Source organism: Panicum hallii, chromosome 2, assembly GCF_002211085.1.
Source record: "Panicum hallii strain FIL2 chromosome 2, PHallii_v3.1, whole genome shotgun sequence".
Lineage (NCBI taxonomy): Eukaryota > Viridiplantae > Streptophyta > Magnoliopsida > Poales > Poaceae > Panicum > Panicum hallii.
In genome coordinates this window covers 57,125,448-57,148,775 of record NC_038043.1, presented here as the reverse complement: position 1 = coordinate 57,148,775, position 23,328 = coordinate 57,125,448, and the positions used below count along the sequence as shown (strand labels likewise).

The 23,328-nt window shown below is 41.4% G+C and overlaps 3 protein-coding genes across 5 annotated transcripts; all 3 read right to left on the bottom strand.

The window, feature by feature from the left end:
- Window positions 1-2,598: 2,598 nt before the first annotated feature.
- On the bottom strand, window positions 2,599-3,856 carry LOC112883149 (pollen-specific leucine-rich repeat extensin-like protein 1). Of its 2 annotated transcripts, none has more exons than XM_025948395.1 (3): window positions 3,811-3,856; window positions 3,614-3,695; window positions 2,599-3,505 (listed from the first exon to the last, which is right to left on the bottom strand). In XM_025948395.1, the coding sequence occupies exons 1-3, from the start codon at window positions 3,820-3,822 to the stop codon at window positions 2,739-2,741; spliced, it is 861 nt and encodes a 286-aa protein (XP_025804180.1). In that variant the 5' UTR covers window positions 3,823-3,856; the 3' UTR covers window positions 2,599-2,738. The 2 variants fall into 2 exon arrangements, with proteins under 2 accessions (XP_025804180.1, XP_025804179.1); XM_025948394.1 differs by having other exon boundaries at window positions 3,614-3,698; window positions 3,811-3,847.
- A 4,695-nt stretch (window positions 3,857-8,551) lies between these two features.
- On the bottom strand, window positions 8,552-13,689 carry LOC112879468 (probable galacturonosyltransferase 7). Its single transcript, XM_025943724.1, has 9 exons — window positions 13,383-13,689; window positions 13,156-13,187; window positions 12,943-13,014; window positions 12,410-12,560; window positions 11,791-11,852; window positions 11,007-11,305; window positions 10,392-10,749; window positions 9,756-10,298; window positions 8,552-9,419 (listed from the first exon to the last, which is right to left on the bottom strand). The coding sequence occupies exons 1-9, from the start codon at window positions 13,507-13,509 to the stop codon at window positions 9,138-9,140; spliced, it is 1,926 nt and encodes a 641-aa protein (XP_025799509.1). The 5' UTR covers window positions 13,510-13,689; the 3' UTR covers window positions 8,552-9,137.
- Window positions 13,690-14,007: 318 nt separating this feature from the next.
- On the bottom strand, window positions 14,008-23,326 carry LOC112881883 (probable ATP-dependent DNA helicase RecQ). 2 transcript variants are annotated; one of them, XM_025946788.1, is made up of 20 exons: window positions 23,097-23,326; window positions 22,843-22,955; window positions 22,295-22,370; window positions 22,041-22,183; window positions 21,433-21,519; window positions 21,024-21,107; window positions 20,380-20,587; window positions 19,904-19,989; window positions 19,192-19,423; window positions 18,971-19,091; window positions 18,606-18,742; window positions 18,179-18,287; window positions 16,282-16,324; window positions 16,018-16,192; window positions 15,854-15,924; window positions 15,679-15,772; window positions 15,287-15,526; window positions 15,000-15,206; window positions 14,530-14,841; window positions 14,008-14,430 (listed from the first exon to the last, which is right to left on the bottom strand). In XM_025946788.1, the coding sequence occupies exons 1-20, from the start codon at window positions 23,112-23,114 to the stop codon at window positions 14,305-14,307; spliced, it is 2,682 nt and encodes an 893-aa protein (XP_025802573.1). In that variant the 5' UTR covers window positions 23,115-23,326; the 3' UTR covers window positions 14,008-14,304. The 2 variants fall into 2 exon arrangements, with proteins under 2 accessions (XP_025802573.1, XP_025802575.1); XM_025946790.1 differs by lacking the exon at window positions 23,097-23,326 and adding an exon at window positions 23,045-23,070.
- Window positions 23,327-23,328: the final 2 nt, after the last annotated feature.

Genomic DNA, 23,328 nt, shown 5'->3' with positions numbered 1-23,328 from the left:
GCATCGACGGGACCTTTCTCACAGGAAAGTATAGATTGCAAATGCTGACAGCTATTGGAGTGGATGGAAACAATCAATTGCTGCCTGTTGCTTTTGCTTTTGTTGAGAGTGAGAACACAGACAGTTGGTACTGGTTTCTGGAACGGGTTAAGCTTGCAGTCGTTCGGGATAGGGAAGATGTCTGCCTGATTCATGATCGTCACGCCGGCATACTGAGGGCAATTCTAGATTTGCAGCAGGGGTGTGTGGAGACCGGAGAGCCGCCCAAGTGGCGTGATATTCGCAGTAGGTGGTGCATGAGGCATATCGGTGCAAACTTTTTCAGGCAATTCAAGAACAAGCACCTTATGGATATGTTCAAGAGGCTATGCAAGGAAACGAATCAGCAAAAATTTAACAAGCAGTGGCAGAAACTTGATGAACTGACCGGGAAGAAAAGAGCCGAGGACGCATCAAAAAACATAACTGCACAGGATGAAGCAGAGGCTTTGTGCTCTTTGCCAACAGATACTGCACGTACTCGCAGAAGATCTGGGTCAGCGGTGAAAAAATTTTCTGAATGGATTGAGAATGAACCTAAGGAGAAGTGGGCGTTACTTTATAATACCGATGGTGCAAGATACGGTATAATGACCACCAACTTCGCCGAAGTTTACAATTGGGTGCTGCGAGGTGTTCGTGGGCTTCCACTGGTTGCAATTGTTGAATTCATTGTCCGCGGGTGTACCGATTACTTTCGGGAGCGGTTCAATAAAAATCAGGTATACATGCGAGATCCAGACAGAAATTTTGGATTCAAGGTAACAGAATACATGACTAAGAAGGCAGAAAGCGCCCGGCTACACCATGTACGGCAATGTGGAACACAGGAGCTCAAGTTTGAGGTATCTCCTAAAGATAGGGCACGACATGGCATGAGACGTCAAACTCCTGTAAAGGAGTGCATTCTCAAGTTCGATGGAACTTGTTGTTGCTCATGCATGAGGCCCAAGTTGCTGCACTTACCTTGTTCTCATGTAATGGCTGCTTGTGCAGATATTGGACATCCTGTCGATATATATGTTTCACATTACTTCAGAAAGGAGACAATTGCTAGCACCTGGCAGTATGAGATCTATGGGTTCCGTTTGGTTGGATCGTTCACTGAGACAGCGAATCCTGTTATCTATATTCCAGACCCAAGATCATCACGGGTTAAGAGAGGACGCCGTCAGTCACGGCGTATTCGTAATGATATGGATGAGTCAGAGCTCCGTCCGAGGATACAACGCTGCAGTGCATGTAATCAGATTGGACACACGTATAAACGTTGTCCAACCAATGATGCTGGCCCCAGTTGTGCTGAAGCTGGCCCTACAGGTGATGCTACAGATGGAAGACCTCCGGTTGCATCAACAAGTGGGAGACGTCGCCGATCGAGTGCTAGTACGTCATCAGGCATCATTTAGTTGTAATTTTATTTAAACGTTGTTTGCTCATATGTAATATTTGCTGCGTTGAGATTCTATCAGACCTAGATACGTATTTGTATTATTTGCCGCATTGACTGAAGACACAATATTTGGATTCATGTATTTGTAATATTTGTAATGTTCATTATCATATTATTTTATTTTAAATGGCTTCATGTATTGTACTATCGTAATATTTAGATTCTACGTTGCAAACGTTATCGTTTAACTATCTTCGTACGAGTTTTAGATACCGTAATCTTCTTTGGAAAATTGAATTAAAATTTTATGTGCATACATAAGAGTATGGCGAATGAATCTTATATTTGAAAAAATTCTGAATTTCAAATAGTTTCTGAAACAAATAATCTAAGAAAAAATATAACAAAAAAGGGTTATAATTAGGTTTAGTTAACATTTCAAATTTGAAAAATTCAAGACAAAAGAAGTTAAATTTACATCAAATTTGAGTTTGAAACTTTGCACAAAGGTACCTAGAGTTTATAGAATAGTCATACCAAACTTCATAAACAACAAAGCATGAAATTCTAAAGTTATGCATAAACTTTTCTTAATCTTAGTTTTAAAATAGGAGTAAAAGTATTTTGTTTCAAACTAAACTCCATTAACAAAAGTTATAGAGTTTGAAATCTACTTTCTAACAAAACTAGTTTTGCTATTTTTGGATTTTTCTGTGAATTGTTACGAATTTTGGAAGCCAGAAAACACATACACATGAAATAACAATGTACCAGGACCAGGTGGCATCCCGCCCAGTGGCCGGGCGGGAGGCATCCCGCCCAGTGGCCGGGCGGGAGGCCTCCTTCAGGGACCACTTCGCGAATGAAAAAAGTTTTCTTATTCGCGAAGAGGTCCCTGGAAATTTTTTTTGAGCATCCCGCCCTATGGTTGGGCGGGATGCCCCTTTCCGCCCTCCCAGCGGGCGGGAGGCACCCATTTCCCTAAATTTCTCCAACTGGCACCCCTTTTTCGAATTTTGTTTTTTTTTTATCCCCTTTTTAAAAAAAATTCCTGACTAGCCCATCTGTCTATTTTGGCCCATTTATTCTACTACTGACTCTATAATGGGCCATCAAGAAACCACAACATTCAACTAACTTCTCTGTTTATTCGAAAAATATTTCACATGATCGATCATAGATGTAAGCACATCCGATGAACAGGGAAACAAATCAGAAAAAACTAACTGCGAGCCATGACAAGAAGAAACTAATTTATATAAAAAAAATAATCGGAGAGCTAATCCGACTCAAACAGCAAGCAAAATCACATGATGGCACACGCACTGGACGGGTACTCTTCGTAGCTGAACTTGGTCTCCTGCACGATCTTGCACCCGTTGCACCCTCGGCACAGCGACGGCCCGGGGCAGCACATCGGCTGCGCCGCCGCCGGCGCCCAACCGTGCATGCCGCCGCCGCCGCTGCCGCCATGGCACCACCCGCACCCGCCGCAGAGGGAAGGGCCCCCGCACGGCCCCAATTTCTGAGGGGGCAGGTGCGGGTGGTGAACCGGCGCAGGCAACGGCGGCGCCGGTGCAGGTGCCATCCCTCCGCACGGCGGCCACTGAGGCATCAGTTGCTGCGGGTGGTGGATGCCCCAGTGCGCTGGGTCGCTGCACGGCCACGGGTAGCAGATGCCGCATATGTTCGTGAACTGCAGGTTCACCGTCGTCGTCGACGACGATGGCGCTTTCGCCTTCTCGTCATCACCCTTCTTCTTTTCCTCGGCAGGTTTCTTCTCCTCAGGCTTCTTCTTTTCTTCTGGTTTCTTCTCCTCCGGCTTCTTCTTTTCCTCGGCAGGCTTCTTCTCCTCCGGCTTCTTCTTTTCCTCGGCAGGTTTCTTCTCCTCCGGCTTCTTCTTTTCCTCGGCAGGCGGCTTCTCCTCTGGGGGCTTGCCGATCTTGATGTCCTTGATCACCTCGCAGGCCTTGCATCTCAGCTTCATGGACAGCTTTCCTGCGTCAAAAGGGCCCGAGATGGTGACCCTGTTCTTCATGTTCTCGAAATCAATCTTCCTGATGTTCTCCTTCGCTGCATGCAGGTCGAAAGGCAAAGGGACAAAATGAGGTGACTGAAATGAAATCTGGTCGCTACATAGCGCGATTGCTTGAAATTAAATCTGGTTGCAGGATTACGCACATTGGAGTTTGCAGAGGACTTTCTGAATCTTCTTGTAACATTTCTCGCATTGGAGGTCAACTTCAATGATCAAAATAGAATCCTGCTGGTAAACAAGGCAGGAGAAACCAAAGTCTTAGAAATGTTGCACTACAATGCAATTGCAGTTTGTTTCATTAAAAGGAAAATCGTTAACATGGAAAAAAGCCACAACTCACCTTCGTTGTCATGACGCAACGCAGCTGATCGATGTCCCTCAACAACTCGTCTTCAGTTCAGAGAAGCCGGGAACGAAAAGAGAAATATATAGGGGTCTTGATCTCACTAATCGTCCAAGAGAGAACAAAATGTCAATTGGAATAGTTGGTGAGGAAGAATCTCTCATCACATTGGCGAGCTTCCAGAACCTAATCTTTCATTTTATTTTTGTATGATGTGATTCCTAACAACAACCTTGTGCACCATGATTAGGGCAAAGAGTCTTCATAGTCCAGAACATATGGCCTGTCCAGTGACACTAATACGTACCAGTGGTGTCCAAAACGTGGTGGTTAGTCGGGAAACTGCTGCTGCTCAAAACCACCGAACGTGCGCAAGCTCTACACCCTCTCTGGATGGTGCACAGGCCATCATATATTTTACTTGTTTTTTTTCCTCTTTTGCGCCCGTGTCCCTAGGAAAAAAATTAGTGCCACAAATAATGTGCTGGTATTTGTTGGGAAGTTTGTCAAAAGACATGAACGCTGTAAACTACTAACTGCGTGCATATTATATTGGTGTCACTAGTTGGTGGATCAGTACTGAATGGAGCTAGATTTACAGTATCACTGTTGTACGCTTGTCTTGGAATTTGAAAGCATGGATAATCAGGATAACCATTGTGTGGTGAGTGTAATAATAATCTGGTAACTGTTGTAGCAGGTTAAAGCCTTCTAACGAACAGGTTTACGTGTAAGTAGGGGTGGTAAAGGATCTTGAATTCTAGCCATGTAATGCACTATAAAAAACGATTTGTAGGAACGTTCTTTTTTTTCTAGGGGTGGATTAAAAGATAACCAGCTCCTACAAATGGAGCGCGGCTATTGTAGCATCCGATCTTCACTTAGAAAAGTATTTTTAGGGGCGGGTGACGCTATCTCCCCTCTACAAATGGGCATCATTTTCAGGGGTAGGTGATGGCATCACCTGCCTCTAAAAATAGCATTTCTAGGGACGAGTGACACCACCACCCGCTACTGGAAATGGTGGCATTTTAGCAATGGGTGATGGCGTCACCCGTCCCTAAAAATATATTTTTATGAGAGGTTGATGGCAGGACCCACCCCTAAAAATGGTTCTACACAAAAAAATTCATAATTTTTTTCATATGATCTCAGATAAAATCAAATTTTATATCAAAATTGTAGAGAATGACAAGATCTAGAACTTTATAGTTGATAACTTTTTTTATTTAAAATTATTTAATGGTCCAAAAAGTTAGTATGAACCTATATATGGCAATGACTATACAGTATCCCGTACAACTCAAGTCATACTTTAAGATTTCAATAATCTTAATCTTTATATACAGTGAAATATATTTGGTATATTTTTCTTTATATCTATAGTTTACAATAACCATAGTGTAGAAGTTTTATTTTTTAATTTATTTTGCTATATGGAAAGATTTAAATGATTTTCGGAATAAAATTGAAAAATAATAGCGTACCCCACAGAGTCATAAGTAACTGTGTAATATGGTGGAGAGGAAGCGCGAGGATTAAGGTATGCGGTTCGAACTCCGGTGATGCAAGTGTGCATATTTTATAAAAAAATTGTAACTCGACACTACATGGGCTTTTAGTGGTGGCTGGTTGGCTGCAATATTTTTTCTTTTCAATTTTGCTATTTTTGATTTTTTGATTTTTTATTTTTTGGAAATCGATTTTTAGAGGCGGGTCATATCGTGACCCGCCCCCAGAGGCGGTTTCCGCTCCTACAAATCATTTTCAGGGGCGGACGTATTACCCGTCCCTAGAAATCGTAGTTTTAGCTGCGAGAACCAGGGGCGGTTACCGCATTTGCCCATAAAAAATATTTTTACCTACCCTTAAAAACACATTTTTAAGTAGTGAGGGCCGGGCTCAAATCTTGTTCTGTTTTGAATAAAAAATACGTAAAGGTTCAAGTTAGATTAAGAAGAGAGTATTAGAGTTGTGATCCATTACCACCGCTATCTGTAAGCGAGTTGCAAGACTCCGAACACACAGCTAGCTAATCAGACCGAGCATACCAACATGCTCGTTGACGCGAGGCTTAATTCGATCAACGGAGCATATTCCTATGCATGAAGCGACGCAATCTCCATCGTCATGTGCTTGGTTTCCTTGATAATTTCGTTGCATGAGCTGCAAGGCGATGATATAATCCCCATCCATCGGCCGGCCACCTGTCGAAATGATCACCTGATGCATCATGGTGGTTGGCGATGACTTGGAGATGATCCAACTGATTTTCGGCCGCCATTGTTGAAACCTCGTGTTATATAGGATGCATGCATGTGTGATAGCGCGCTAAACCGACGGACAAGTGCGTACGTGCGTTCATCCAGCCAGCCATCCTTCCTTGATTATTACTGCCTTGATTTACAGGGAGTGAGATGGAAAACCAAGAAATTTCAGAGCAAACTTTACGACGTGCCTAATTAGAAGCTTATTCTAGTCAAGATATTAGCAAGATTGTTGACATGCTGGCCCTAAGTAATATCGAGAAAAGGGACACGTCGGTAAGCGAGATTTCTCATGTTGCAGAAGAATTGAGATCAGAGGCAGTATTCAGACTCCAGAAGAACACAACCATCCTGTTGTTCTGACACTGCTGAAACCTGCTAATATAGCAGTCTAATCGCGCAGATGTTCCAGGCAGGGAAAAAAAATCTCTACTGTCACCGTACTCCCTCCGTCCCTAAGTACAAACACGCTTTGCAAACGATACTTATTTAGGGATGAAGGGAGTAGATCGTATCACCGTACGTAGATGCCATGCCCTCGTAAAAAGATAAACTACTCACATCATTATCGTGTGACCTTTGATGAATATATGCAGTGATTAGGACCATATCTTTTTTTGGTTCCGGCCTGGATGACGTGGCTGACAGGAACATGAACAAACGGACATGCATCAGCACAGCACTAACCTATCATCTCATAGGATCCCCATGACTCCATGAGATAAGTAAAGGAACAAAAGAAGTAAAGAAGATGGATCGAGGGTACCTTGATCCCAAGACTACCGATGACAACACAGGAATGATCGCATATATAAGACGATCGTTGACGCCCTGCTGCCCAGGAAGCTTGAGCTATTGCTATAATGCTGTGCCATTTCTAATCTTCGGCCTGCAAAGCTGCATCACTGCATAGCCACCATTTACTATTTAATCCGCACAAGTGGCTAGTATTTGTAGCTCATAAATCTGTCTCTTGTGGTGGCACATGGTGTACTAGATACAAGTCAAATATTTGGAAGCTTCGATGAGCTGTGTACATACATCAAGTGGTATAAAGAATATCACAAGTACTGGAGCAGGCAGGTGGTACGTGTTTCAATTGGATTATTATTAAGCGCCCAGCTAAGTTAGAAGGCATGGGACAATGCACATGGACCAATGAACAAGTACGTCAGCCAGCCCATCCAAGAGCATAACCATTTTTAACGAAGCTGAAAAATCCACATTTTCGTTTTTGTTCAAGCGGGAGCATAGAGAACTTACGAGCTCATGGGAAACTTGCTAGAAAACTTCGCAATAATTTTTCTACTGCAGACTACACTTTGCTGTTTTCTTTTGCAGATTCTCCATTTAACCCGATGTTGAATCTACAGTGAAACTTGCAGTCAATCCGACTCCCCCTAAGAGTTATTCTATAACGCGAGCCCCCCTTCTCAGCGTAATTTCCTTCCCTTTTTCATTTTTTTCCTATGCCTAGTTCCAGTCGGTGACTAAGTTTGTTCCCGAAATTTTTCTTCCAAACTAGATATTAAATTTTGCTTCAAAAATTTTTACTTCTGATTTTTGTTCTGCAAAAGTTAATTTTTAAAACTTTGTCTACCAAGTTTGATCTAAGTTTTTGCTTTCAATTTTTTTGCTTCTGAATTTTTGTTCCTGAAATTTTATTTTGCAAATTTATTCTTAAATTTTGTTTTCCAATTTTTTACTCTTAAAATTTTGTTCCAGATTTTTTTTGAAGTTTCACCGAAAGTAAGTTTGTTTCAAAAATTTTCCCAAACTTTTTTCCCAATTTTTTTTATAATTTTTTGTTTCTGAGCTTTTATATAATTTTTCTCTTCTACAATTATTGTCTTCACGATTTGATCAAACTTTTGTGTATATAAATGTTTGTACGTAATTTCTATGTACATAATATCTTATCAAAATAGAAAAAAAGGGATACGTGAAAACTAGAATGATAGTTCTGGTCGGAAATCGACGGTCGCCCTGTAAGTTAGATAGCCCCTGCATTTAAGGGGTGCGATTCACGGTTTTAGTGGTTGGATCTATGGGTGGTAACAGATCATTAGCTCTAATGCTCTATTCATGATTCAATTTGGCCCATATATATTTTTACCTTAAAATTATATAAGATTAGAGCCCGGTTTCTGAATATTTAGGCTAAATTTTAAGACCCTTTACCACTCCTGGTTGGATCTGGATTGCAATGGCCCAAGAAGCGAACAACTGATAACGGCCGAAGGTTGGACCTCTTCACAGCCGCCAACAACTGATAACGGGCAGCGAAGGACACGATGAACATGGCACCGCGTAACCTTGAGCACACATTTCTAAATAAACCATTACAAATAGCACACAGAGCTGTGTAAACATTAAATTTTTTCACTATACCGATCAATGTGGTATGGTATGGATGGACTTTCTTGATCAATGAAACAACGTATAGGAATAACAAAAAAGGGGGAGCCCTATGGCACAAGCAGCACTGCAGTAGGAAGCACGGACAAATAATATACAAGTTGTCAGCAGAGCTGTCAGTAGGTTTGGAGAACAACCATTGCAGGATTGTAATTTTGGTAAATAATCAATATGTGAGGACTAAGAACGAAAAATTGACTATAGGAGAATACATGTATGCCCTTATTGGCAGAAGGGAAAAAAAAAGAAACAAATCAGCATCGACGAGCGTGACACACCACTTTTAGTAAAGGTGCCACGACTCATCAAAAATCCTATCTAAAAATCTGGACGGTGAGGTCTACTGGCTATTTGAAGCCTCATGCACATTCAGCCATCCTTGCTGCATATTCTGACTTACGACTAGTCCCAGAATACAGAAATCGTCAATCAAGCTTGTTTTCGGTGAACAGAAGCCGCTGCCTCTACTTGGTACAACACTGATGGCCAATAACCGCACCTCTTTCCCTGTTAACGGCTGTGTTTGTTGTTCTGGTGCAGAGCTTTTGAGAAGTCTTGCATCGACAGTTCACAAACTTTAGTGAGGCCATTAGATGTAGCAATCTATTGCCAATTGTTCTGATTTCAGGTCCACCTGTGTCAAGGATTTACATTGCACTCATCCATAAATCGGTCTCCTCGAACAAGAAACCTCTTCCAGTACTTTTTGTAGTCCGGTATACCTAGTTCAAGCCAAGGTTTCATGTTGCCATTGTAGTGCAATGATGAGGCTCTCCGAGCAACCTCTTCATCAATTCCATAATCATATCCAAGTCCAGCCAGGGTCAATTTTTCATCTAGGGGATAGATGAGATGTTGGAAGGATAGCAAGCTTAGAGGAAATGCTGCTGCCCGCAGAGATCGCTCATCCTTGAATTTGAACTGTAACAAAACAAGAATAAGATAAATAGATGTGCCAGCTAATCCAAAATATACCAAGACTATATTTAGTGTTACATTGGAGAAAATTCAACAAATGTTAAGAAAACAAATTAAAATCCAGAGTAGATAAAATAGAGAAAAAGAAAGGAATGCAGCATCTTTCATGCTTGACGTTACATGCAATGTGTAATTCAAAGTTCAAACCACATTTGCACGGAAATAGTTCTTCCTAGCATGTTATAACATGCGAAGTAAGAAAGGCAGACCACCTAATGTGAATGTACCCATTTATAACATGCTGTAGCATGAAACTTACTGGCCTAGAACAAAACTAACCTTTTTCATGAGCAGCAGATAGTTCTCTGTAACATTATGTTCTCTCCATTTATCCAAATTAATCAAATTCACCCCTGACATCCATGCACATGACTTGGGATCATATGCTGCTTTGCCCAACACATTTCTCATTTGACCCAGTTTCAGACCACAAAATTTGACAGCACCGATTACCTTGTCTCCCATATCAATATTCCACAAAAAAGACAGATCACGTTGAACAACTACATCATCATCCAACAGAACCACCTTGTTTAGATATTTGAATATTTCTGGAATAAGGAAATGTGAATGGCTGAACAGTGACAGGTATTCCATTCTTGTGTTCTCAGTAGGTTGCTTAATGCTCCTAATGAGAACACGAAACTCCTCTGGCAAGTACAGCTGCTGGATATTATACTTTGGCAGCTTCTCCAAAATAATGGCTTCATAATTTATGACATGGATAACTGCATTTTTATATGAATTCCTGGCAAACCAATGTTTCATGGCATAGAAGTTCTGAGCATCAGTTAGGATATGAAAAGCAAGATTGTCTGGCTCCTGCAAAAAGACAAATATGAACGCTAGGGATAACCAGCTCAGAAGATAGTGTACCATGTACAAATTAACATTGTAAATATCAGTCAAATATACCTTGCAACTGCTCACAGTTGAGTTGATCACTACAGAAGCCGCAAGAACGTTCTTAGACAGTATAACATAGTGCATATATTTTGGACTATTGAACTTGCCAGAAAGAGAATCATCTGAATCCAACGAAGATGATTTGAAATATTCTAACGTCAACCTCATATTAAGACAATGATGACTTTTCTGCAATGTCTGGGCACCAAGGTTGTAGAGGAATGCACTCTGCTTCATATGAAAATGAGCTTCATCCTCAGTCATATCAAGTATCTGGCGAAGCTTCCTGTCAACATTCTTACAGTCCACCGTGCAAGATTTGGATCTCGCGATTGTTCGCTCCATCTGCTCCATCCTCTTGTTGATACTGAAATCACAAGACAACAGTCATTCAAATTATCTAAGTAGTAACTCCTAGCAATGATTGGAAATAAAGTCCCTAGGTCAAATCAAATATATTAACTCCTATGCTCCAATCCCTAGGTTTGACTCAGCATAGATATATGTTACCCTAAGAGTCATTCAGAAAAAGAAAAGATCATTTTAACTTAACATAATCAATAATTCAGCTTTAGGACTAATCACAGTGAATTATGATCTTAAGCAATAAAATTTAACTCTCACAAGGATGGTAGATCAGCATCGACTGTTGATACACTAAGCACCCTCTCATGTTCTTGTATGTTTTGCTTCATTTCCTGAGTCAGAGCTTCATGTCCTTGAAGTTTTGCAATGCTTGGATAGTATGAGCGTGCTACAAATAGTTGGTCTTTTAGCCTCTTCACTATAGAATCTTTCATTACTTCTTTGTGCTCTATGGACCAGAGACAATAACTTCCAAATTCAAGTTGACAAGCCTTCGCCTTTTCCACTTCATCAGCTTTTGCACCTTTTTGTCGCCCTTGTATATCTTTGTTAATCTCCTGAAAAGATAAATGTGCATTATGGTCAAGCATCAGCATAACTCAGGCTGGTGTAAAAGACCAGGAGGAACTAGAAAGAATAAAACATAGTTATGCTTTGGAAAAAGTAGATGCACTATACTCTATACTCAAGATTGTCATAAGACAAGCTTAATTTTTTTAAATTATAGGATTAGTTATGATGATGGGAAATGATTCAAAATGCTGCACCATGTAAATTAATATATGATTATTTTAGTGTTATTCTTGCTGAGGAAAAACTAATATATGATTATGTTAATGTTATCCTTGCTGCCGGCCAGCTACTATAGGCTCCTATTGTCTTGTGGAAAACAGGCTTTCAAAGTACAGTTTCATATAGCCAGAACAGGACACCGTACTTCATTTTAACAACAAAAGATGTCTTAAATAAGCAAATTCTGAAATGGCACGAAATAGCAATTCCAAAGCAACAAAGTACAACTTTGAATGCTAAAGATCCATACTCTTGTCTCTCGAGTTGATTCCGCCACAGCCTTTGACGGTTCAACTTTTGGTGTTGGAAGAACTGTGCATGATAGCAATTATTTGAGTCAGATGTAAAGAAAAGCAAAATAACTACAGCATCAGACATGAAAAAAGATAGGAAAAGACAACCATCCAAAACAGATGGACTGTAACCACCAAACAGCTCGAGAACAGCTCTGACCAAATATCCACTTGTGCTAAGGACAACTATATGAGAGTCAACATAAGTAGGGTGGCTTGGCTGTCTGGAGATAGCTGGGTAAAAATAATTGCTGCTAGGTTCTAGAGTAAATCTTGGAAGGGAGGGAACCAAGAGGGAGGAAACAAAAAAACTTATTTGATGCCTGAAATTTGAATAAACATCGTAATGTGAAAGACTGAAGCACTATGAACATAGAAAAACTAATTTCACAGCCGAAATTATGTCCACATATAATTTATTAATTTCCACTTCTGTACCATTGAGGCCACATATATAACCCCAATTTTCCCGGGGTTTGGTAAGCTGGCAGGCTACTCTGCATAGCTTAAAATTTACACACCATGAACAAAGCTCAATGGCATTTGTGCTTTTGGCCTTGTACTGCTATGACATACCTTTTGGTTTAGCACCACCACTTGTCGAGTGGCTATCAATTTGCTTGTGCTGATGAATGACTCCTTCACTACCTTTGGAGATCCTCTTCTCTGGTACATGCTGATGAATGGCTCCTGCACTACCTCTGGGGATCTTCTTTTCTGGTGCATCCTGAGAAAAATGCAACTGTCATGGACTGTACATGCAATCCTAACAATTCTTAAGCAACTTTGGGAGATATACTCTTACACATTCACAAACGTAAAAAAACCGGGGGGGGGGGGGGGGGGGGGTTGTTGATGGTCAATAGACTTTGTTTAACATGTCGAAAACATTATCCCCACAGAGCTAACAAGTGAGGAACACGACACAAAGCATTGCCTGTTATTGCAAATTCGTGACCTTAGACAAGTTTCAAAAATCCTGGTCGGTGTTTGGAAGGTGATCACGAATAGAAATCAATGTCGCACCCCCAATAAAGTCGTCACTCCAAAGTCCAAATAAAATAAAAGTTACAAAACAATCACCATCAATGGAGTAACAGCCAACAGACCTGTCTCCGTCCGCTGATAGCGCCAGGACTACCCCTCTTCTCCACGTGATCCAACGAAGGCAGAACGACCTCCTGAATCCAACGCAGTAATCACAACAAGGGAAAAAAACAGTGGAAAGCAATGAGTCGTGCCCGCTCCCACATGGGGGCGTCCAGATCAATCAGCATCAATAGCAACTACGCAGAAAGGGGGACAGACAAACAGTGCGCTACCTGTCGGTGCCGCTCCTCCGTCGTCACGTACCCTGCATCGCACACCAATCGGAGAGTAAGGCATCCGAAATCCCCAGGACGAAGCGGTTAATCGACAAAGCCGCGCGTTAATCGAACAACCGTTAGACCCCCAGATCCACCGGCGCAGGCGGTGATCCGAGCACGGCGGCCTCCGCGCTCCCGCATTGAGGGGAAGCGAGCGAGGAAGGGAGGGCTAGGCTACATACCGGAGGGGGCGCGGTCGAAGAGGAAGGCGAAGGGTACGAGCAGGGAGCAGAGGACGAGCGCCAGCACCGCCACGCGTGGGCCCCTCCGCCTCTTGAACGCCGCCGGCAGGAGCGGCTGCGCCTTCATGGTCTCCTCCTGGGGTTCCCGGCGCCCGCGGCCTCTCCGCTGATCATCGCACTGCAGGCGACCGAATGCTCCAAATGCTTGCCGAGTTCGAGGCAGTTGCGAGCGGAGCGGGGGTTGGGTTGCGACGGGATGTGCTTTGATCCGGCGGCGCAGTGACTGAACTGGATGCTGGTTGGTTGGTGACCTCAGCCTCGTGCGCTCGTGCCGGGTACTTGAAAGCAGTTCGGCCACGTGAAGCACGAAATTTTTTTTCCAAGACAATGTTCACCTGCTTTTTATACTTAAAGCAAATGCTTCGTAAAGACAAAAAAGCAGGTATTTCATCCTTTTTTAAATATATGAAAATAACTAATTAGCTTTTTGTAAACATCGTCTATTTGACAACAGATATTACTGTTTCTTTTTACACCTGAGCCACATTTTCGAAGGTCATGCTATCGTTTCTTCTATTTCCAAGCTGTTAAACGGGTGCACGCTTCAACACCCAAGGGAAAAGAATTAGCAAAATCCAAGAATCAATCATGAAACGCATGCATGAGATGGGAGGCCGTATGGCCCCCAAACAAGCGCTCGTATCGTACAACTTCTGGTCGATCCCCAAAACGCGCACATGCACACCAGCCGGAACAGCGATGTTGCTGATAAAAGGTTCACCTAACCATAACCATAGTCCAATCCGACTCCAAGGTCACCACCAGCATATATACACATCCAGGTACAACCAACAGGCATATCCCCTCCCTAGGCTAGGCCGGCAAAGCTCCTAGAAATGGGTTTTAGCGACCCCTCAGTCTGTTACATGATCATGTATTTCCCATTTTTCTTGTAAATTTCGAATTCGGATTCGAGGCTGACCAATATCTCGACAACTGATTCTCTCTTGGATCCATTGAAATGCTTGACAACATCGTCTAATAACACCTGAAAACATATTGAACCGTCAGCACTCAAACACAGGACAACAGGAACGACGTGGGTTTCCAACTGAGCTTCAGAAAGAATGTTTGGGCGTCTGCTTACCCCATCACGGCTGGCAACCAGCTCTAGTACAGATTCTTCAGTAGCACTAGTTGTGCCAGAAGATTCAACTCCATGCTCCTCTATCTTTTGCAGTTTCATTGCTGGCTCCTCAGCAGAACCAACCATGCCATCGGTTTGGCCTCTCTTTGCTGAAGGGTTTGCATCACAGGCATCTGCCGTGACACCATCTGCTGGATTATCATTTCCGCTGGCTTCACTTGCATGGGAGGAAGCAGGTGCGTTACTAAAAATCTGCTCTGACAATCCACGTCCCTCAATCGTCAGGAATGTCTTGATCATGTCGTAAGTTACCTGCAGTTGTTATGTAGCATTTTTTTTAAGTAAAGTAGACGTTCATAACAGCTTTGGATGAACACATACAATTAACTATGCACCGTGTTTTTTTTGAAGCAATACCATACTTAAATCACAAATATAAATGGAGTGATTATGTACTGAGGGAATATTACATTCTCTGGGAGCTCCTCTTTGATTGGCTTCAACTTGTCACGTGATCCAACCTTTGCAATTGCAAGACGGATCCCTGAGGCTATCTCAGGTGTCAGCCCTACCTCCCTGCAAAACCTACTCCAGTCCAACTCACATCCTTCTCGAGCAGCATCAAGTATGTAGGCAATAACCGTTTGCTCTTTTATTGGCACTGCTCTGCGAAAATACTAGAACACACAAGCATGTTAAGCTGTGAACTTGAGTATACCATCAGTGGAAAACAAAAATGAAAACAACGGTAACTCACAGCAATTTTTAGGAATGAGAACTCCTGCTTCTGCCACAATTCCCATGCAGTCACCTTTGCATCACCCAAGATCCCAGGAAGATTGTTTTGCACAGGTTTTGGTACACCAGCTATATTCTCTACAGCTGGATTTATTGTCGGTGGTGGTGGTAATGGTGAATTATCCAATGGAAGGTTTAACTCCTTTGACAATTGTGTGATATTTTGGATAAAAGTGCCACTGAAACGCGAGACAAAATGCTGCCAAAAAAAATCAGATATGTCAATATACGAGTATAAGAGGGAAAGAATGGTCACACTACTGTGTATTTTGAAATTCGATGTACTGAAGTAATGCATGCTATTCGTATTAACAAAAGATAGTTTCCTATGTATATTTTTCAACGTAATACCTGGTTGACACCATCGATATTAGCAAGTCTAGCTCCAGTAGAAGGCCTCATCTTTGCAAAGTTTCTTATTGTCTGATCACCACATATGGCATATCTGTAACAAGTGGGATTAAAAAATTAACTGAAAAAGAAGATTCCTAAACTCATTGTTATTATCGTTTAATTTTGTACTCACGGAGCGGTCCCAATATCTTGAGCAAGCTCCATCCTGACATTGAGGAGCATTTGATACAGTTTTGATTCATCCTGAAAGAAATTTAAATCAGACAAAGAATAGCTAAAATTTCAAGGGTAAGCAATGGGTGGGTGGGATCAACAAATTGCAATTGAGGAACCTACCTCAGAAAATTTTTCAGACTCTAATGTGGGCACAAGATTTGAACCACCACCTTCTTTGTGCTGCGAACTACCATGATCCTCTAGATCAATCATCTCTGCAGTCAGCTGTAAAACCAGTGGTGTTCCATCTATTTTATCAGCAGCAGAGAGAAACTTGACCCCTTTTGGACTGACACTAAATATATAATGCAAAGTTAGTGGTGGTTGTTCTTAAGGGAGTGATTAGAATGACTACAAAGCAAAAGAAAAACAGAGACAAAGCACCTGACAAATCTAAATGTATCACGGACAGTCTCCTTCAAGTAATCTGCGCATAGATACAAGAAGACCATGAATAAATAAACGCACATTCAAGGGTGACAAAATATTTCATTATCCTAACAACTGATGCAGAGCATTTGCTCAGTGTAGCCATACATCAAGTACAACTAGCGCCATTACACTTTGAAGAACAAAGCAGTTTTACATTCAAATAGAAGTTTAAAACAAAGTGTGAAATCAGTAGCTGAGATGTTCATGAATGTACTTAGATTGGTCGAAAGATGTGCCTTCAAATCGGTGCATACTTTCTAAGCTTTAAAGGTTTCAAGAATAAACTGAAAAGGATAACCAGCGCACTGTTTGAAAAGACATTGCCCTAAGAGTCAACTGACTATACCGATATTATGGACATATCTACTGTGAATATCTTTAGACAAAAGGAAATTACTGTCGCCTGTCGGCACAGGATATGCCATTTGCTTGCATAGAAAATGTAGACCATAACTCTCTTCTTAATACAAATCTACAGTCTTCCTCTGTATTATACAAAATGATCAAGGGCATAGGGTTTACGAAAATGTTACTTTTACTCACAAGAACGAAGTGTAGCACTATCTCCAAATCATATTATGGTATATGATTTCCTGGCCAGAAATGGGCAAATTAGATTCAGCAGGTGGCTGTCCCCTATGTTGTTTGAAAGCTGGATTTCTGTGGTGAATGAGGTCTTTACATACAGCTTTGAAAATTCTGATGATACAATTTACTGGAAATGGGGCAAAACTAAAGGCTTTACCGCCAAGTCAGTGTACGACCATCTGACTTCTGATGATAGTGGGTACAACTTCAAGCACATATGGAAATCTAAGCTTCCATATAAAATCAAAATTTTCCTTTGGCTCATTGAGAATGATGCGGTTCTGACTAAAGATAACATGATTAAGCGCAAATGGATTGGTGACGCCTGTTGCCAATTCTGTGACCAACTAGAAACAATAAATCATCTCTTCTTTCTTTGCCCAGTGGCCAAAGTAATTTGGATCGTGGTTGGATCCTGCTTTGGAGCTAATAACGTTCCCCTAAACATTGAACAATACAAAGTGTGGATGAAAAGGTGGCTACCCCATGGTGAATCTGTCCACACTTTTGGTCTAGCGGCCATCTGCTGGGCTGTTTGGAAAGCGAGAAACAAAGCCTGTTTTGAGAAGAAGTTGCTGAAAAACCCAATTGAAATTCTAACTCATGCTTGTGTTTTTATGCAATACTGGGCAGGACTCTACGGGGCTGACATGCAGGGGAAGCTGCTTGATGGCGTCAAAGTTCTGCTGGCTTGTGCTCACCAGGTGATGGCGTAGCTGTCTCCTTCCATGGTGCCGAGGCTAATGCCTCCAGAAGACTCGCAGGAGGAAGACGACGAGTGAAGGCTGGTGGCTCCCTGCAGGATACTACGCCGAAGTTCTGCTTCTTTTGTGATGTGTCGTTGGGTGCTCTTTGTCGGTTGAGAACTTATATCTGTACTCTGGTGGTCCCCTTTCTTTCTCTCTCTATCCTGTAAACTCTGTAGTCAGGCTTCTCTCCTGGGAACCCTGGGTCGTTAAGCCTGCCTCCCTCCCCCCGGCCGTGTTCCCCTGACCTGAATCAGGTAGGGGCAATGCGGTCTCACTTCTGGCGAGGACTTGCTACTCTTATTCTGCTGTATTTCCGTTCCTTTTGGTAATGGAAATGGGGTGATCCCTGTGTCGAAAAAAAAAACTCGAAATCTTTTTCTAATCTTATCTTTTCTCAGGAAAAAGACAGCAAGAGAATCGGCTTTGAGCATGGAGAACCGAAAATTTTAAAAAGTGCTGCTTCATATGACTTGCAAGAATGACCAATTGAATGGAGAGGTCCGCAATAGTACCATGTGCTATAAGGAGGCCACCAAGTGCTTTCCACCAGTTTGGTGAGTAGTCTTTACCTCGTCCATGCATTTGTAGTTTATCATAATTGTTGTCAACAATTTTCTTGGCCTACAAAATGAGTACATCTTTCTTTCAAGAAGGAGCAACCTAATGACCAAGACTAAGTTCTAAAAATATTTAATGTTCAATCTACCATTTTGATCTCATAAAGTAAAAATACTGCAGAAGAATTTAAAAACCTATATGATCTAGTATATGCCAAGAGTGCAGCAAAGATAATAGTACTTTCCATTGAAATGATTAACTAGGAGTGATCCTATCCAATATGGTTGTTCCCGGTGATAAAATTATCAGCACATACATTTGAGCAGTCAGTGTATATCGCAACTATAGAAAAATGTGAAACCAAAAAGGATAGAAACTTACTCGTGATCCACGGAGAACATCAATAGGTAAATTGAGGCCCCAGCGTCCTCCACAAGATTTGATGCACGATAGCAACAAAAAAGTTTCTTTTGACAAGTCTCTCACATTTTTCACTGCTGTGCAGTTATCACAGTTACCTGTATAGCAAGAGATGTCGAGTCATTAATCATTTAATCAATATGTCACTGCAAGGCAAATTCCACCAGTTGTGATATTGCATGATACCTCCTAACCCAATAGATTAAACAAGGATAGGAATAAGAAAAAGAAACCTAAACAATTTCAGTTTGACAATATTCACAGACAAAGTCCAACAAGTTCTTAAAATTGTTCTTTTATTTTTTTTTAGAAAAAGAAGAGAATACCACAGTCGGAGTTGAGCTCTTCGCCAAAATACTGCAATAAGAACCTTCTACGGCATGTAGCAAGGAGACAATATTTTTGTGCTGCCATGAAGGAATCCATGATTGCTTTCCTCTGGGTTCCCTATTTGATGTATTGAAGCATTAAGAAAAGGAATCGTACATAAGAAGCACTAGGCTGCAGGGATAGAGTGAACAAACATCCAACATGCACACTTACGTACATTTTTTGCATCAGCACAATAAAAGTCAGCTTTTGTAAAATCGCTTCTTTGGTAATATAGCCAGCAGACTGAAGACAGAGCATCCCTTCCACAACGCCCACTTTCCTGGTAGTAGGACTCTAGGCTCTTTGGACATCCATAGTGTATTACACATCTAACATCAGGCTTATCAATACCCATCCCAAAAGCTATAGTTGCCACCATTACGCGTACTTCATCCCTGATGAAGGATCTGCAAAGGAGCACCATGACGAGATGAATCATAATGCTGCCACCATAGTTTGTAAAAAAGCTGGATCCACAAATCACATAACTGACTATCCTTATGCCCCTTGACCCATGCATTTGTCTGAAGGCTTCATTTTTTTCCATTACCTAATTATATGATCAATGCAAATCTAACAGAACAAAGAGATTTTAGCAAATATTTTACAGAGAATGTTGAGAATAAACCAAATCCCAGCCCTTGTGAACGACGTGATATTCCATGCCTCGCAATGAAATGGTCAAGCATATCAGTAATAGGCCAATATAAAGAATTCAACAAAACCATTTTTCACAGAGAAATGTTGATAATAGGTTCAAAATATCATTTGAACATTGGCCAAAACTCGAAGCAATACAATTGGAGGATTTAGATTGTTCAAGAAAAATGGAAGTACAAGCAAACCAACATAACAACCAAACAGAAGCCAGTGAATAGATAACAAACCTATGGGATTCCTCTCTAGCCCTGCTGCCCATTTTACCATGGTAAATTCCAGACTTGATTCCAGCAGTAATCAATGCCTCATGAACCTGGGAAAATGATTACAAATTAAGACAGCAGAAAGTATGTACTAAAACCAGGTCACACAAAACCAATAAAGATCCCAAGTTTATCAAATTATTTTAGAATTTGAGAAATCACACTTCCAAATTTTATTAGACTTTATTGAATCCATCCTTGTAATGTGAACGGAATCTGAAAGTTCCCATATGGCCACATCGACCAGAAAACTAAAGAGGTGATGTTACTCAAACAAACAAAAGCAAATATTAACAAACTCACATTGCAAGAATTTGATGTGCATCTATATAATCTGAATAATGCACAACTCCTATTTTTAAGGAAAACAGAAAAAAATGCATACGCCAGCATTTAGGATTTGCAAGTTCAAAACTATATAGTTCTGAAAATTCACAAACCTGTTCGGTCTCCCGGATGGTAGTACAATACACTATTGTTGACTCACCCACAGCACTCTTCTTTGAAACGTCTTTCACAAGTTCATTGATAAAGGATATAGATCGGTTGCACGACTTCACACCATAGAAAAGGTTGTGACGATCAAACGATCCAACCACAACGTGAGGATTGCACAGAACCAAGGAAGTAGAAATATCTCTGCGTACCCTGCAATTAGACTTCAAGTGGCGTTATGTACTTGGTACTGAGAGAAAAAGGACAATACCAGCTCTAAAAAGCATCTGCAACATGGCTCCACAAAAAAACATGAAATCTCATGTTGACAATCCACAGCTGAGGTATAGCTGTGATGTCTGGCAGGCAGGTTCAACTGCTTGTATAATCTATGCATATGTTAATATGACACTAGGGACACGATTAGGATGATTTCATCAGTTCTGGGTGATATCTGAACAATCAAACACCTATTAACCTCTAAGGGGATAATCTAGTGCTGGTTGTTATTATGTTTAGGGAGTTCTGTTGTTCTAAAGCTATAATTTTCACCTTGTCCCTTTAAGCAAAGGAAAACTAGATACAATCAAAAGAAGCATACGAAAGCAACAATTAAGAAAATAAGGTGATAGAGTAGTAACGTCCATACCTTTCAGTGGCTGTGGCGGTTAATGCAACAAAGGGAACACCCACAAGAAGGCCACGCAATAAATGCAACTCCTTGTATTCCATCCTGCATTTAAGAGTCTCTGAATTATGGGAATCACTTTGAGGTGGGTGGGGGTGGGGGAATGCTGATTGACTCCAACAGACTCAATCGCAAATGATGGGGTAGAGGAACTATAGAAGAAGGAAAAAACATGCACATGAAGGCGCAATAGCATCAGCAAAAAATCTGGATAAATAAGAACATGCAGTAACTAGTAATTACTATAAATAAATTTTCCATATGTGCATACAGGATCTTCCAAAATGCATAAATATACTTATGAAACTCAAATCACTAAATACCAGTTACTTTTGTGAGAAGTGATTTGTTTATCAAAAGAAAAAACAACCTGAAATCATGTCCCCATTCAGATATGCAATGCGCTTCATCAACAGCCAGCAAGCATATTCCGGCAGCCTGCAAGTTATTCCAAAACCTGGACTAACATGAAAAAAGGTAAGTCAACAGAACAAAAGCTGCATGTCTTATTTGTTTCGTTGCTTTCAGAAGAAGTAGGGAGGACCTTACTATTTACATACAAAATACAAAGTTCTACACGGCCAATAGAAAGTAGATTTGCTAAGGCCACAGGACTATAATACAAAAATCAATCTATTCAGAACAAAATTATTTTAGTCGTATTGCAGCCAAGTCAGAAGGCAGGGCAAGAAGTATCTGTTACTTTAATGAAATGAGGTTGACACGAGCTATAACTTGAAAGTTACCATATAATTACAAAACATGTACATGCTTTGATTTTCAGCCAAAGTATCCACATTTTTTTAATTAATCCTGCATATTCAGACAGTCAAGTTTTGCAATTGCCTACTATGGTCTCACAAGAACAAGTCGAGCAATACAGGTTTAACAGTAAAATGGACAGTAAGCTAAGATACCCTCTGAAGTATTTATAAAATATCCTCTTCAAAAAGAATTATAAATATCACAGGATTTCACCTTGAAGGAAGTGAAATGGCTTTCTCTGGTGTCATGTACAGAACATCAAACATGCCTTTTTCAGCCTCATTGAAGGCTGAGCTATTTGTTTGCGTGCTGCCCAGGTACTCAGATTTCACACCTTTTTGTTTTAAACTCATAACCTGTTTTATGAAAATGAAAGCCACAGCATGCCTTTTAGAAAAAAAAAAGGAAAAGGGAAGACCACAATCAGAAGAACACCAAAGCTATTGTACTGAACACTCCAGACTTACCTGGTCTTGCATCAGGGAAAGAAGAGGGCTTACAACAACAGCTGTCTTCTTTGTAACCAGTGGGGGTATTTGATAGCTGCCAGAATGCAATTTGTCATGATCGAATGGTAATTTTGTATTTAAAAGGAAATAATCAAATACTTAGATTAATAAATGAGTGGGTGAAAACAGGAATGCATTTTTTTCTGGGAAGGAAATGCAGAAGATTTACAAACCAGAAAACAAATTTCTATAGTTGTAAGAAACAAAACAGCAAATTGTAAGTGTTTAATTTTAACAACCTACAGAGCAGAGAAAAGTGTGCCCTAGTCTTTTTGAGAAGACAATTTTATTGGTTTTGGCAAGATGTTTTACAATCATGATTGCCTAAGTGGACTTAGCCTCCAACTGATCTGATGAACTGTTGGCACGAAATGTAACTTTTCAGGCCACATTTCTACCAACGTTTTTTTTTCGAAAGACCAAACAGCGGAAATGTATTTAACGAAACCATCAACACCCATCAATCAAAAAATCTCGAACAAGCGAGGGGAGCGGAGTCGACTTACCAGATGGATTTGCCGCTGCCGGTGGCCATGATGACGAGGCAATCCCGTCCATCCAGGACCTTCTGTATGATCTCCCTCTGGTACGGTCGGAACGACGAGTACCCGAAATAGCCCTGCACACGTGCAACATACAGAAACGCCCAGGATTAGACCAATGCCAGGAGTTAGGATTCTAGCGCGCGGCGGCGGCGGCGGCGCGGACCCACGGAGCCTAGGGTTTTGAGGGCGTGGAGTTGGAGCAATGCGATGCTTGCCTTCAGCGCCGCCTCCATTCTGGCAGGGACCTCCGCCGGGATGGCTGGATGGGAGCGGAGAGGTTTCGTCTCGAGGAGGAGGCGAAGGGGGACGGAGTGGAACTTGGAAGTTGGAAGGGTGGGCTCGTGGCGGCCGGCGAAGCCGCGAAGGTTTGGTTGTTTGGGGGAATTGGGAGATGGGGGATGGAAGGGGAAAGGGCGGCGTTCCGTCGATGTTCCCGCCAAATCCTCC

Bases quoted from the DNA above. Each gene is read 5' to 3' on its own strand.
- LOC112881883 (XM_025946788.1), bottom strand. The intron at 16,193-16,281 runs GTGCTTTGTCTC...TTATATATTTAG, and splicing joins GATACATTTAGATTTGTCAG to TGTCAGTCCAAAAGGGGTCA. The intron at 15,773-15,853 runs GTGAGTACAAAA...CACTTGTTACAG, and splicing joins CAAGATATTGGGACCGCTCC to ATATGCCATATGTGGTGATC.
- LOC112883149 (XM_025948394.1), bottom strand. The intron at 3,506-3,613 runs GTGCGTAATCCT...ACCTGCATGCAG, and splicing joins AGTCCTCTGCAAACTCCAAT to CGAAGGAGAACATCAGGAAG.
- LOC112879468 (XM_025943724.1), bottom strand. From the start codon at position 13,509: ATGAAGGCGCAGCCGCTCCTGCCGGCGGCGTTCAAGAGGCGGAGGGGC. The intron at 12,561-12,942 runs GTCTGTTGGCTG...CATTTTTCTCAG, and splicing joins CTATCAGCGGACGGAGACAG to GATGCACCAGAAAAGAAGAT. The intron at 11,853-12,409 runs GTATGTCATAGC...TATCATGCACAG, and splicing joins TGGTGGTGCTAAACCAAAAG to TTCTTCCAACACCAAAAGTT.